Genomic DNA, 15,507 nt, shown 5'->3' with positions numbered 1-15,507 from the left:
CTGATATACAGTCCACTATATACAACCCAACTCTCTATTTTGTATTCCTTAAAGGAGTTAAGAGATTGATAACTGTTCGTTATCTTCACCTTTCATCAATATCAACTACAACATGTACGGACTTTTATGTGGAATGTCTTTTTTTTGGTGGGTCAATAATCTGTAATACGAAAGACAAAGTGATTAGTGATAAAGCTTAAACTAATTACCACTGGAAATTAAGCGACCGGAAATAACAGATAGAGTTCATTACAATGCATTAACGAAAATGTGTCAGGCTTTATTCAATGCGTCGACACTCTTCTGTAAGGTAAGTAACCATCGAAATGAAAATCCTCGTTAACTAAATTATATTGCTTCATGTATTATGATTATGTTATTAGTTTGTATATTAATTTACGTCGTATTGGAATAATTCTCACACATATAAAGAGTTCACCAGCTTCAGGTGAAGTACATTATGTACCATGAATTCTGACCAACACTTTAGGCCGTGTAAGTGAGGGTCCTATAACGTGTCAACGCCTACACGTACCATGATACGAACCGTTGTAAATATACAAAAGGCCCGTGATTTTTCCCTTTCAATGCTTTGTGCTTGTCAAAGGAATAGTCACTAATTATGTTAAATTACTTCAGTTATTCGGAGCTCGGGAATCTATGAATACAATGTTACGAAACTAATGATGACAACTCTAACCTCCGTGTATTTCTTTTTATAAAATACCAACTCACAAATTGTACGTGTTCAAGAGTATGAAGGATATGAACTTACAATATGGCGTGGTTTAGAGTATGAGGGATACGAACTTACAAATTGACGTGTTTTAGAGTATGAAGGATATGAACTTACAAATTGTACGTGTTTTAGAGTATGAAGGATATGAACTTACAAATTGTACGTGTTTTAGAGTATGAAGGATATGAACTTACAAGTTGTACGTGTTTTAGAATATGAAGGATATGAACTTACAAATTGACGTGTTTTAGAGTATGAAGGATATGAACTTACAAATTGACGTGTTTTAGAATATGAAGGATATGAACTTACAAATTGTACGTGTTTTAGGGTATAAAGGATATGAACTTACAAATTGTACGTGTTTTAAAGTATGAAGCATATGAACTTACAAATTGACGTGTTTTAGAGTATGAAGGATATGAACTTACAAATTGACGTGTTTTAGAGTATGAAGGATATGAGCTTACAAATTGACGTGTTTTAGAGTATGAAGGATATGAACTTACAATATGACGTGTTTTAGAGTATGAAGGATATGAACTTACAATATGGCGTGGTTTAGAGTATGAGGGATACGAACTTACAAATTGACGTGTTTTAGAGTATGAAGGATATGAACTTACAAATTGTACGTGTTTTAGAGTATGAAGGATATGAACTTAAAAATTACGTGTTTTAGAGTATGAAGGATATGAACTTACAAATTGTACGTGTTTTAGAGTATGAAGGATATGAACTTACAAGTTGTACGTGTTTTAGAATATGAAGGATATGAACTTACAAATTGATGTGTTTTAGAGTATGAAGGATATGAACTTACAAATTGACGTGTTTTAGAATATGAAGGATATGAACTTACAAATTGTACGTGTTTTAGGGTATAAAGGATATGAACTTACAAATTGTACGTGTTTTAAAGTATGAAGCATATGAACTTACAAATTGTACGTGTTTTAGAGTATGAAGGATATGAACTTACAAATTGACGTGTTTTAGAGTATGAAGGATATGAGCTTACAAATTGACGTGTTTTAGAGTATGAAGGATATGAACTTACAATATGACGTGTTTTAGAGTATGAAGGATATGAACTTACAATATGGCGTGTTTTAGAGTATGAAGGATATGAACTTACAAATTGTACGTGTTTTAGAGTATGAAGGATATGAACTTACAATATGGCGTGTTTTAGAATATGAAGGATATGAACTTACAAATTGTACGTGTTTTAGAGTATGAAGGATATGAACTTACAATATGGCGTGTTTTAGAGTATGAAGGATATGAACTTACAAATTGACGTGTTTTAGAGTATGAAGGATATGAACTTACAATATGGCGTGTTTTAGAGTATGAAGGATATGAACTTACAATATGGCGTGTTTTAGAGTATGAAGGATATGAACTTACAAATTGACTGCTTTAGAATATGAAGGATATGAACTTACAAATTGTACGTGTTTTAGAGTATGAAGGATATGAACTTACAAATTGTACGTGTTTTAGAGTATGAAGGATATGAACTTACAAATTGACGTGTTTTAGAGTATGAAGGATATGAACTTACAAATTGACGTGTTTTAGAGTATGAAGGATATGAACTTACAATATGGCGTGTTTTAGAGTATGAAGGATATGAACTTACAAATTGACTGTTTTAGAGTATGAAGGATATGAACTTACAATTTGACTGTTTTAGAGTATGAAGGATATGAACTTACAAATTGACGTGTTTTAGAGTATGAAGGATATGAACTTACAAATTGTACGTGTTTTAGAGTATGAAGGATATGAACTTACAAATTGTACGTGTTTTAGAGTATGAAGGATATGAACTTACAAATTGACGTGTTTTAGAGTATGAAGGATATGAACTTACAAATTGTACGTTTTTTAGAGTATGAAGGATATGAACTTACAATATGGCGTGTTTTAGAGTATGAAGGATATGAACTTACAATATGGCGTGTTTTAGAGTATGAAGGATATGAACTTACAATATGGCGTGTTTTAGAGTATGAAGGATATGAACTTACAAATTGCCGTGTTTTAGAGTATGAAGGATATGAACTTACAATATGGCGTGTTTTAGAGTATGAAGGATATGAACTTACAAATTGACGTGTTTTAGAGTATGAAGGATATGAACTTACAATATGGCGTGTTTTAGAGTATGAAGGTGCTGGTATCCATTCTCAGTTGCTTGTTGCTGTGTGGTTCCTATTCTCCATCTGTAAGGTAATTGTAATTTAGTAAAATATCAGACTGTCATTGATGGTACATGTATTTATAATTGCTTTGTTAATATGATGCTACATTATTATCATATAGGCATTGCAAAGGGGTTGTTTTCTAACTTTTAAATCATAATTTGTTTAGCTGACCAAATCCTTTTTAAGGGATTTTTTTTCTTCTCATGTAAAGTCTTTTGAATGAATCCCATCTCATAAGAATACAAACAAGGTCAGCTAACAAAGAAGCACACTCCGTGTCCATATGATTATTTATCCATATCTATTGATTTCTTGCATTCTCAATTCCACAGGCGTCCCCCAGCTCGTGATGAACTTTCACCAATTTTCTTTTGTGATAATCCTTTAGATGGAACAACTTTTTATGTCCCCGTTTAAAACGATTATATTTTCATTTTTCCACTATCCTACGTGAAGGAGAAACTTCAAACGTACTGTGCTACTACATATGCCAGAAGTGGTGAAAATCAAACGTGGATTCTAAAACATTCTAACGAACTTTTCGTAAATTTGAAATAACAAAACTTGTCTCAAGTCAACAACATCAAAACGTATAACTTTTCAACACTTTACACGACCATTCCTCACGATAAACATGAACATTCCTCACGATAAATTAAAGGCTTGATTTTTTGACATCATACGACAGTTACTTCTTCAACAAAAATGGAAAACGGAAATATTCATATCTTGTGATCAGTCATCCAAAACATTACTTTGTTAAACATTACTCTGATTCCACTCTGAAGTTGAAATAAAAATACGCCGGAGTTCCTGATTGACACTATCTTCGTAGTCTGTTGGAATTCCCATGGGCACGAATTGTGCTCCTTTGTTAGCTGACCTGTTTTTATATTCTTATGAAGCAGAATTATACAATATAGACGGTCGAGGTTGGTTTTTTGTATAATATCTCAAAAATAAAAACAACTACTAGAAAGTGTACAGTGAATATATTTGTTTCCATATAGTCCTGAATTAATGCCTTCTTCCGTAACCATATGCTTTCCTGCGAAATATATCCATGAATTGAGATATTATGCAAGAATGAACCCGACCATCTATATTGCCGCTTTAGTAGCCTACACCCCACATGTTGGGGTATACTCCGTGTTACTATTAAGAATTTTACTGTATATACCTGTAATTAATATGGAGATCGTAGTTTGGTACTGTAGTTGTGTATTGTACTAATTTGACTTCATTGTTTTGCACCTTTGCTTGCAGTAATGCCCAAAAAACCATGGGAGATGTCAGGTACGTACGTCTCAGAAATATATTCTAAAACTCGATAGAAGTCCGCTTTTGGTTTCCACCACCACCTTAATGAAAAATGTAGCATTAATATGTATTACTTGTCAATCAAATGTTTACACAGTGTAACTGTTCCTAAATTGTATTAAAATCAGTTCAGGCGTGATTACATATAAATCCGATATGTAACTTCCACATGTTCAAATTTCAGCAGGTTTGACATGAGGAGCAGCAAAGCCCTTGTGCTAGGTAAGTGTTACTTAGTAAACAGGTATGTATAGTTGTCCATTTCAAGAGATTACATATCTAACTCTTTCTCGTACATAATTTCCATTTGTACTTTAGATTCCGAAATGTGTGTGGTTGTCAAGAAATGCAGCATATCTGTGAAGTAAGATTTTAGTGCAGGGATATATTATTTTGTCTAACGATAAAGGTGAAGATAACAAACAGTCATCAATCTTGTAAATCCCACAAACATACAAAATTCAAAAGAGGGCAAATATGAGCCATTGGAAATACCAGAGGAGGGACTAGATACCTTGAAGGAGTAAGCACCCGTCATGAGACCTCTACCTTGAGCAAGTTTAGTTATCCCGTGGAAATCCGGGTTAGAATAGGTCCTCAATACCCCCTTGTTTGTCGAAGGAGGCGACCGCAAAAACCGAGGTTCCGTGTAACAGCAGGTGTGGCACGATTTTAAAAGAGTCTTCACTGCTCAAAAGCTGTAAGCGCCAGGCATAGGCCTAAATTTTGCAGCTCTTCAACGGCAATAGTGACGTCTCCATATGAGTGACAAATTCTCGAGAGGGACGTTAAACAATATACAATCAATCCAAATTAATGAGATTTGCTCATCAACTTATCCTTACCTTTACAAAATTCTTGATTGGATTTCCGTGATGGAGGTTTTCATGCAGATGCAAATTTCCCGTTACGTGAAATAATGTACTTACACTTTCTATTGTGATTGAACAAAAGGGCAAAATATTCTAAAATCTATTATTATTTTACATGTGTTCCGATATAGTAATACACATAATTATTATACCCTACAAACGTGCGGGGTATAATGGAATCACGGTCCATCCATAGAAAGTTTTAAACGGAGATTGTATTTCATAGTATTGATTTGTAATTTGTTTCAGATTGCTGAAATTATGACTGTTTTCACATTTTTACGATGACTTTCTGCACATTTTGTCTATACTATATCAGAGATCCCCGTCCCGGTAGATCAGTGGTTAGAATCTTCGCTTCATATTTGGGAGGTCATAGGTTCAAGTCTTGCTCTAACTGCAGATCTGTAATTCTCTGGGGGAAAATATTGGGATGGACCAGAGAGCTACAGATCAACCCCTTAAAAGCCACCGATCTACGAAGCTGTGAGTTTTCGGATCGCATAGGACTTTAATAAATATTTGAAGGTTTATAGTGGGACAATATGTTAGGAATTTCTTGTATTAAATTTGAGAAGGCAATGCAAGAATACAACGATATAAGGCCTCAACCGTGCGCATTTTTTCTGCGCCGTAAATCGAAAGTATTTATAAAGAGTGGATCTGTAGCTTTCTGGTTTTTATAAGGGGTGGATCTGTAGCTTTCTGGTTTTTATAAGGGGTGTATCTGTAGCTTTCTGGTTTTTATAAGGGGTGGATCTGTAGCTCTCTGGTTTTATAAGGGGTGGAACTGTAGCTCTCTGGTTTTTATAAGGGGTGGAACTGTAGCTCTCTGGTTTTTATATGTGGTGGATCTGTAGCTCTCTGGTTTTTAAAAGGGGTGGATCTGTAGCTCTCTGGTTTTTATATGTGGTGGATCTGTAGCTCTCTGGTTTTTAAAAGGGGTGGATCTGCAGCATTCTGGTTTTTATAAGGGGTGGATCTGTAGCTCTCTGGTTTTATAAGGGGTGGAACTGTAGCTCTCTGGTTTTTATAAGGGGTGGAACTGTAGCTCTCTGCTTTTTATATGTGGTGGATCTGTAGCTCTCTGGTTTTTAAAAGGGGTGGATCTGTAGCTTTCTGGTTTTTATAAGGGGTGGATCTGTAGCTCTCTGGTTTTTATAAGGGGTGCATCTGTAGCTCTCTGGTTTTTATAAGGGGTGGATCTGTAGCTCTCTGGTTTTTAAAAGGGGTGGATCTGTAGCTCTCTGGTTTTTATAAGGGGTGGGTCTGTAGCTCTCTGGTTTTTATAAGGGGTGGATCTGTAACTCTCTGGTCTGTCCCAGTATATTCCTAGAGAGCTGCAGGTCTCCAGCAAGTCCTGCTCGTACCTTGGTGTAAATGTGTAGTGACAGCTTTAAATTAAACGATCACCAGGCTATGTAGCATCTTTTTTCATATCAGCTTCAGAATAATTGTGCGTAGAATCAGATGGGTATTTAACAAAGTAGTTTTTTGAATAACTGAGCACATGATACAAATATTTCCGTGTTCCATTTTTAGCTCACCTGAGCTGAAAGCTCAGTGAGCTTTTCTGATCACCCGTATTCCGGCGTCCGTCCGTCCGTCTGTCTGTCCGTCTGTAAACTTTTCACATTTTCAACTTCTTCTCAACAACCACTGAGCCAAAGTTGGCACAAAACATCCTTAGGTAAAGGGAATTCTAAATTGTTAAAATAAAGGGCCAGGCCACTTTCCAAGGGGAGATAATCAAGAAAAGGTAAAAATAGGGTAGGGTCATTAAAAAATATTCTTCTCAAGAACCACTGGGCCAGAAAAGCTGAGATTTATATGAAAGCTGCCTTATATAATGCAGATTCTAAATTGTTAAAATCATGGCCCCCGGGGGTCGGATGGGGCCACAATAGGGGATCAAAGTTTTGCATACAAATATATAGGGAAAATCTTTAAAAATCTTCTTCTCAAGAACCACTGAGCCAGAAAAGCTGAGATTTATATGAAAGCTTCCTGATATAATGCAGATTCTAAATTGTTAAAATCATGGCCCCTGGGAGTCGGATGGGGCCACAATAGGGGATCAAAGTTTTACATACAAATATATCGGGAAAATCTTTAAAAATCTTCTTCTCAAGAACCACTGAGCCAGAAAAGCTGAGATTTATATGAAAGCTGCCTTATATAATGCAGATTCTAAATTGTTAAAAGCATGGCCTCCGGGGGTCGGATGGGGCCACAATAGGGGCTCAAAGTTTTACATACAAATATATAGGGAAAATCTTTAAAAATCTTCTTCTCAAGAACCACTGAGCCAGAAAAGCTGAGATTTATATGAAAGCTGCCTTATATAATGCAGATTCTAAATTGTTAAAATCATGGCCCCCGGGGGTCGGATGGGGCCACAATAGGGGGTTAAAGTTTTACATACAAATATATAGGAAAAATCTTTAAAAATCTTCTTCCCAAGAACCACTGAGCCAGAAAAGCTGAGGTTTATATGAAAGCTTCCTGATATAGTACAGATTCTAAATTGTTAAAATCATGGCACCCGGGGGTCGGATGGGGCCACAATAGGGGGTCAATTTTTTTATATTTTTTTTCTTCTTTTTTTTCGTTTTTTTTTTTTTTTTTTTATATAGTGCAGATTCAAGTTTGTTAAAATCATGGACCCCGGGGATTGGATGGGGCCTCAAGGGGGGCATCAAAGTTTTACATACAAATTCATAGGAAAAATCTTTTAAAATCTTCTTCCCAGAACCACTAAGCCAGAAAAGCTGAGATTTATATGAAAGCTTTCTGATATAGTGCAGATTCAGGTTTGTTTAAATCATGCCCCCCTGGGGTAGGATGGGGCCACAATAGGGGATCAAAGTTTTACATACAAATATATAGGGAAAATCTTTAAAAATCTTCTTCTCAAGAATCATTGGGCCAAAGAAGTTCACATTTACATGAAAGCTTTCTGACATGGTGTAGATTCAAGTTTGCAAAAACCATGGCCTCCAGGGGAAGGTTTGGGGCCATAATAGGGACTACGGTTTTACATGCAAATAGATATGGAAAATCTTCTGATATGGACCAAGGTGACTCAGGTGAGCGATGTCGCCCATGGGCCTCTTGTTATTGACGAAACGGCTGTCTGTAATGTCAAAACGCCAGGTTATAAGATTATACCGTACTCATACATTTTTGTTTTGAGTTCAACTTTGAGCACGCTCCAAAGCATACTCAAAAAATCTTGAGCATGTACTCCATTTGAATATGAGAATAATTTTATAACAGTGTTATAACCTTCACTCTTAAGTATGAGTACGATTTAATTTAAGTTGAGGAATGGTCGACTAATCTAACGGTTAGGACACTTGGTTCGCAGCTTGTAGGTTTTGGGTTCTATTTTCAATCAAGATGTTTATCATACACAGTAGATAGTGCCCGTTCTGTTGCATTGCGTTCGACTTTTGATTGATTGATTTTATCTTGCTTAACATCTCGCTCGAGAATTTTTCACTCATGGAGACGTCACCAAGACCGGTGAAGGGCTTCAGATTTAGGCCTATACTCGGCGCTTACCGCCATTGAGCAGTGAGGGTTCTTTAGCGTGCCACACCTGTACTGTGGCACGGGTCATTCGAACTCCGGCCTTCCGCATGTGGGGCGAACGCTCTAAACTCTCGGCCACCGCGGCGGTTCCGACTTTTGAAGTGAAGTCTTGCGAGTATGACTTTAGAAATGGAGGCCCCATTAAGAATCCTTAGAAAACTAGCCATCAGTTAAACCGACAACATGGATTATTATTGATTCTATTAAAAGCAACATTTTACGTACTCCTGTAACTTTGGCCTTACCAGAAACTGACCTTGAATGACACTAAGGTTACATTTCTCAAGGTCACAATAAAACTTACTGTTGAGAATGAGCATCTACATGTCACATCTTCAAAAATTCTTGCCAAATGAACTTCATATTGTCTAAATTGTTTTAGTAATGACTTGGGACACATCATAAGGTGGTAGATATTTCTGCATCATACATGTATGTGCTACATATGTTTGATCTATACATAGCACTTAGGGCCATGACAAAAAATGAAACACTTTCTAATTCAATGAAGATTACAAGACATAAATAAGTGTAGATAGTCTTTTAAAGAGTACACCTAAGAACTACTGTGTATCACTCATTAATTTCTCCAGAAATGTGTCAATAAAATCGGGTTCAGATGAATGTAGAGTTGTACATGAAAGGCGAAGATAACGAACAGTGATCAATCCCATAACTCCGGTAAAGGTGAAGATAACGAACAGTGATCAATCCCATAACTCCTATAAAGGTGAAGATAACGAACAGTGATCAATCTCATAACTCCTATAAAGGTGAAGATAACGAACAGTGATCAATCCCATAACTCCTATAAAGGTGAAGATAACGAACAGTGATCAATCCCATAACTCCTATAAGGAATATAAACTAAAAGAGTTGGGCAAACACGGACCCCTGGACATACCAGCGGTGCCTAGGAGGAGTGTAGTTTGTAATTTGTATTCACATGAAGGTCATACGACTTTTTCCTTTTGACATTGGTAATGATTGTTTCTTCGCTAAGAGCCCGCCATTGGGATGGAAGTCGTGGATCTAAACAGAATCCCATGACATGGTAGGCGTTAGTACGATAAAGAAAGCTAACTGCAGCGGCTGTATGCGGCATGCATACATGTAGGTCAACATTTGTGGAACTTCACCTACAGGTGGTGACTTCTCTGCACGAGTGAAAACGTCACAAACGGAACGTAAAACAATGCACAAACAAACAACAAATGAATTTCTTTCCTTCAACAACACAATATTTCAAACAGTCGCCGAAATGGATGAACGAAACGAGTCGTATTATAAGATACAAGATATTTTATTGACCACTCAAGGACTCCGGACGGCATTGCTAACAAAAAGAAGTATAATTTTAATTGTGTTGTGTTATAGTAGAGCTCCGGAGTCAGATCAACAATCGACATATACTTCCAAAACGTCAGAGCAGCTATCAGGGGTATTACTAGATATAGGCACTTCTCTCGATGGGGAGGATATTGACGACACGGCCCAAAACTATATAACGGACATGTAAGCATTCTACCAATTACCGCTGGTGTCTAACTTGCACATTTGAAGAGAACTATAAGCATTGTTTTGAGAGCTCATCACGTGACTGCATTAAATTTTCTAAAAGAAATTTCCTTAGCAATCGCGAAAAGTTAGACTGGAATTATGAACTGAATCAATGAAAATTCACTGAAATTGTTTTTAAATTACAGGACAAGGATCTCAACAATTTTAGGAGCAACACCCGACCTTATGAATATATAAAGGCTTAATCGGATATTCATTTATAAGGCTAGAGTGCAATAAATATCAAGTATATGAATTTCTCTTCTGATAGTTCTAAGGTACTTGTCATTACATTTTTCGCTGCTCCTTTCAATACGTATGTATAGGTGCATGTATGTATTACGGATATAGTATCTGTAAATTATTTCCCTTCTCGCATCCTCAGTCACTTTGTGCTAACTGAGGATTTCAGGTTTGTTAGAAATACTAGGCTGAAGCTAGCAGCCACTAACCAGCAGCCAATAAAGCCATAGAAGCTAGCAGCCTAGTTTTAAGTTATGAGGTAGTGTTGCATACTTGCAAGCCACAACGATACGGCGAGAAATCCTGCAGACACCGTGTCTGTGGCGACGCTAAGCTCTCCACATAATTCAAGATCATTTGCTGAAAAGTACATACCACGTCTTAAAGGGTGCTAGGTTATTTACACTATGCGACAGTCGGATGCGATGTGTATCAGGATACTCGTTATAATTACAATTTCATCATACAGTCACAGGGCCCTGTGAGAATTTCATGTTAATCTTGGAAATATTATGGGTGCACAGGATTTGAAGGGGTCCTAATTTTGTCCCAGATTTGTACTACATTTAGATCTGTACAAATGTTGTGTGAAGCTCTGCTTGCTCGTCTATAACTAAGTAAAGTACGATCACCGCGAGGTTCTGGTGCGCCCTAAAGAATGCAGTAAGGACAGCACAAAGAATCGTGGCACTCCTGTGCGCGATGCGAAATTTAGCCAATTTGCCACAAAGTATGGAAGCCAACAGGGGCCGTATTCCGTGTGGGAATTATCTAACTATTTTATAGGATGGATAAAAATCAAGATATATGTATATGCATAAACAATGTAAATTGAAGTATTAATGTGATTATTATATATGGATACCAATGATATCAAAATATTATTTCTTATGATAGTTAAAGAGTGTTGTTATGTAAGGGTGTAACAAATCTACGAATGGACAGACGGACGCACAGACAACAAGTTAATCACCAGGTGTTGCAATAGCTTTCAGTTACCACAAAAATCATGTTTTAAAATTATATTTTAAGACGCAGCAGGGAAAAGAAATTCAAAACTTTAGATGAGGGAAAGCGAGATAAATGATTAAAGAAAAATACAGAAAACAAATCTATCTGTGGAAACGAAAACATTAATAAATAGTACAGAAATCACTTATTTATTTGGGCTTTATTTGTCATCACGAATTATCAAACAATATAAAGTTGACGTTCACTTTTTCGCATGAAAATATTTTAAAAGTGCATCACGATTTCCAGTTACTGTTTTTTCTACACTATTATGTCTTACATATACATGTACATCGTCATTTTGTAGAATCGAAAAAAATATAGATAAATAAAATTAAAATAGAATAAAAATAACAATTTAAATAAGGGGGGGGGGGGTCAATAAGTAAAAAACATATTCAGAACACATCCTGCCACATGTATCTGATTTTCACATACCTGTATGTATTAATACAACTATTGATGTTTAATACACGTCATTGAGTGTCTGGTTTGTAGGGCTGTATTATTGGTTAAGTCTTTCTAATATCATAAAATTGAAGAAAATAACATTGCATGTCCCGTTCCTCGTTCATGAAATTCTTCATTGCTCACAGGAGTTGAAAATACGACTAAGTCTGTTGTTGGAGATAGTTGGGTGTTTTTTTTCACCAAAAAAAAAAAAAAAACCCCTCTAAAAACGACTTAGTCCGCAAAGCATAGTGCCTCTACTTTAAATTTATGGATCTAAAAGTTGACATAAGCAGGGTTACTTTATACATAAAGTGAACACAGTTCTTTAGATAAAACACAATAACGATATGTCACAGATGTTGACATTTACCAGCTGATCTGGGGTACTTAACAGTAGAGATTCCGCTTCTAGTGCTGGGCTTTTGGCGAAGAAACTATTTTAATGACTGATGTTTGTCACGGCCGAAGTCGAACTCATGCCCTTAATTTCGCTATACCAACTAATCTTGTGACTTAACGATCCTGAAAGAGAAATATGCAAGAAAGGGTAATAAAAATTATTGCTTCACCTTATATAAAGATTTATATTTCATAACTTTTCAACAGTGACCTATATTATTATTTATAATTTTTAAATAACAATAGTGTAAAGTGTCTACACTAGAAGTTTTTTTGAGAAATTTACGCCGTCATGTATCAAGCGCGTAGATTTTACCCACGCGTACATTTATAATATATAAATTATATTCCGTTATCGCGTATCCCCCCCCCCCCCCCCCACGCGTGAGGTTGGACGTGGATAAACGCAGTAATTATGATTAATTACGTTCACGTAATAAGCGCGCAAATTTTCCCCACGGGTATGGTTGTAAATATAGTGTAATGTTGTAAGTGTAATGTTGGACGTGGAAAAACGCCTACTTAACCCCCAGCGTAAATAACCAATTTCACAGTATCTTTTATGTCAAAAAGATATATTTCCCATAAGGTTTAGAATGTGAAATCAATTGAGCAATCTTTTAACAGTGCATAATTATTTCTCAAAATCTCCTGGAGAATCATTTTTGCTATGTTCACCGTAAGGCCAAGTATTTCTTCTTTTTTTATATCTACCTTGTATTTCTCCTTTGATGAAAACTTCTTGAGGATAATCATGTTGTGCTCCTTTATCAACTGACATTTTTGTATTTTTATGAGGCAGACATCATTTAAAAATTTTTACGTGAGAAGAAAATGTCTCTTGTGGTGCCCAGTGAACCGAAATAAAAGCACTACAAAGTCTTCCGCGTCTGCTTCATATTTGAATATTTTATTGAACATAAACATTAACGACAAACTAGCAACTCAGCTTTGACAAACGGGATGACATTAGCTTCTCCCTTGCCATCTTCCCATATTCTATTATCATCTGCATATGGTGCTTATGTCTCCCAACTGTTTTCGATACGCGAGAGCACGTTTTCCGTATAATAAATTTTAAACTGAGGCTGATTACCGGGTACTTAAAAATAAGTTGATGTTAAAAGACCCGTTTAAGGTCTTTAAATGTATCTTATTTGCAAATATGCCTGTCATTTGGCCGAATGCTGAATATCAATTGTTAGACCGTTCCACATTCATTTGACGACGGATTACTTTGTTTACCTGATCAAGATATAGGGTCACGGCGAATGTGACCCGTCAACAGGGGATGCTTACTCCCACCAAACACCTGGTCCCACCTCTAGTATTCCCAGGGGACCAGTTTGCTCTATTCTCATTTTCGTATTCTTTATAGGATTTGTTAGAATGACCACTGTTCGTCATCGTTTTTCATTTATGATGTCGAAGTTATAACGAATACAAGTATTGCTACTGTAAATTTCTCTCGCTTTTCCCCTTTTTATTAGGTTTAATTCTTGTCACATTGCAAATACATTAATTATCCAAACATTTCCTTATACATGTACTAGTATTTCAACAATGCAAGCATGGTCTGCCTTATGCATGTTACATAAGTAATAGTGTTCATGAAATGTCGATCATTTTCAGTAGAGTTTCAGATCGACAATCGACGGATTCCGGCCAGGCACCGGATGGAGATCAACAATCTACGGACTCCATCCAGGCACAGGATGGATTACTAGTCCTTCCTCCGGAATTACTGACAGGCTTACAAGAAATCACTACTAGTGCACCTCCCCCTGAGGAAGAGTAAGTGTTCCACCGTCTGCATATAAACCCCTGTATCTGATACCAAAACATACAATTTCACTGTACTGATCATAGCATTTCTTGTGTAAATGAATTCGATTAACTGGTAATACATAATGGTGAGGGGGCAGGGAAGCCTTAAGCGTCCGTGTTTTCCCAACCCTCAAGTTTTTATTCCTTTATACCCGGTATATGAGTTATGAGATTGATCTTCACACCCATTTCCCCCCTCTCCTTTTCCTCTCTTTATCTACAAGCGTTCGAGCCATGGAGGATTTACGCATACATAATGGTTTATGAAATCACATTTTATTCATATAAACGAGCTTATGACGTAATATGTAGAATTATGTATGACCTGATTGTTTTATATAGACCAGGTATGGGAGCTATGTTAGGAGCTACGCCTGAGTTACTTCGAAATTCCTAATATCGATTTACTCAAACACCGATGGGCGAGGATGGTTTACCTTAGGAGTGGAACAGTGACATGTACAATATAAAATTAAATGTTTCAATTTATTATCTCCTATAGGAGTAGAACAGTGACATGTTGTACAATATAAAATTAAATGTTTCAATTTAGTATCTCCTATAGGAGTGGAACAGTGACATGTTGTACAATATAAAATTAAATGTTTCAATTTAGTATCTCCTATAGGAGTAGAACAGTGACATGTTGTACAATATAAAATTAAATGTTTCAATTTATTATCTCCTATAGGAGTGGAACAGTGACATGTTGTACAATATAAAATTAAATGTTTCAATTTAGTATCTCCTATAGGAGTGGAACAGTGACATGTTGTACAATACAAAATTAAATGTTTCAATTTATTATCTCCTACCAGGTATATAGCACAGTAATGTTTATCGAATTCCTTTCAATGAATGCACTCTACTGTGTTTTAGATGCTTCGTTTGAATTTTTTTAATACATAGTCACTACATCTGTGTAATTATTGTAGTTCATATTCAATACAACTTTTGATTGATTAAATATTGTTTAAAGTCCCGCTCGTGAATTTTTCAATCATATGGAGACGTCACCAAGACCGGTGAAAGGCTGCAAAATTTAGCCTTATGTTCAGCGCTTACGGCCTTTGAACAGGGAGGGATCTTTATTTATCGTGCCACACCTGCTATTGGCCGGGACCTCGGTTTTTGCGACCGAAGGACCACTCTACTACACCGCCTCTTATAACAAACTAGGGGGTGCTGAGGACCTATTGTATTCTCTTTAAAGAAGTCGAGAGGCATGCCTCTCGACTTCTCTAAAGAGAATTGACCTATTGTAACCCGG

General features: G+C 36.4%; 1 protein-coding gene across 1 annotated transcript; it reads left to right on the top strand.

Moving 5' to 3' along the window:
- Nucleotides 1–292: 292 nt before the first annotated feature.
- LOC125668343 (uncharacterized) lies at nucleotides 293–14,709 on the top strand. The gene is made up of 7 exons (XM_048902328.2): nucleotides 293–310; nucleotides 2,913–2,980; nucleotides 4,222–4,251; nucleotides 4,463–4,497; nucleotides 4,594–4,639; nucleotides 14,043–14,204; nucleotides 14,580–14,709. The coding sequence occupies exons 2-7, from the start codon at nucleotides 2,916–2,918 to the stop codon at nucleotides 14,632–14,634; spliced, it is 393 nt and encodes a 130-aa protein (XP_048758285.2). The 5' UTR covers nucleotides 293–310; nucleotides 2,913–2,915; the 3' UTR covers nucleotides 14,635–14,709.
- The last annotated feature ends 798 nt before the right edge of the window (nucleotides 14,710–15,507 follow it).

The sequence above is a fragment of the Ostrea edulis genome, chromosome 4, assembly GCF_947568905.1.
Source record: "Ostrea edulis chromosome 4, xbOstEdul1.1, whole genome shotgun sequence".
In the NCBI taxonomy this organism is placed as follows: domain Eukaryota; kingdom Metazoa; phylum Mollusca; class Bivalvia; order Ostreida; family Ostreidae; genus Ostrea; species Ostrea edulis.
Note: the sequence above shows the minus strand (reverse complement) of the source record. Positions and strands in the feature narration are given on the sequence as shown.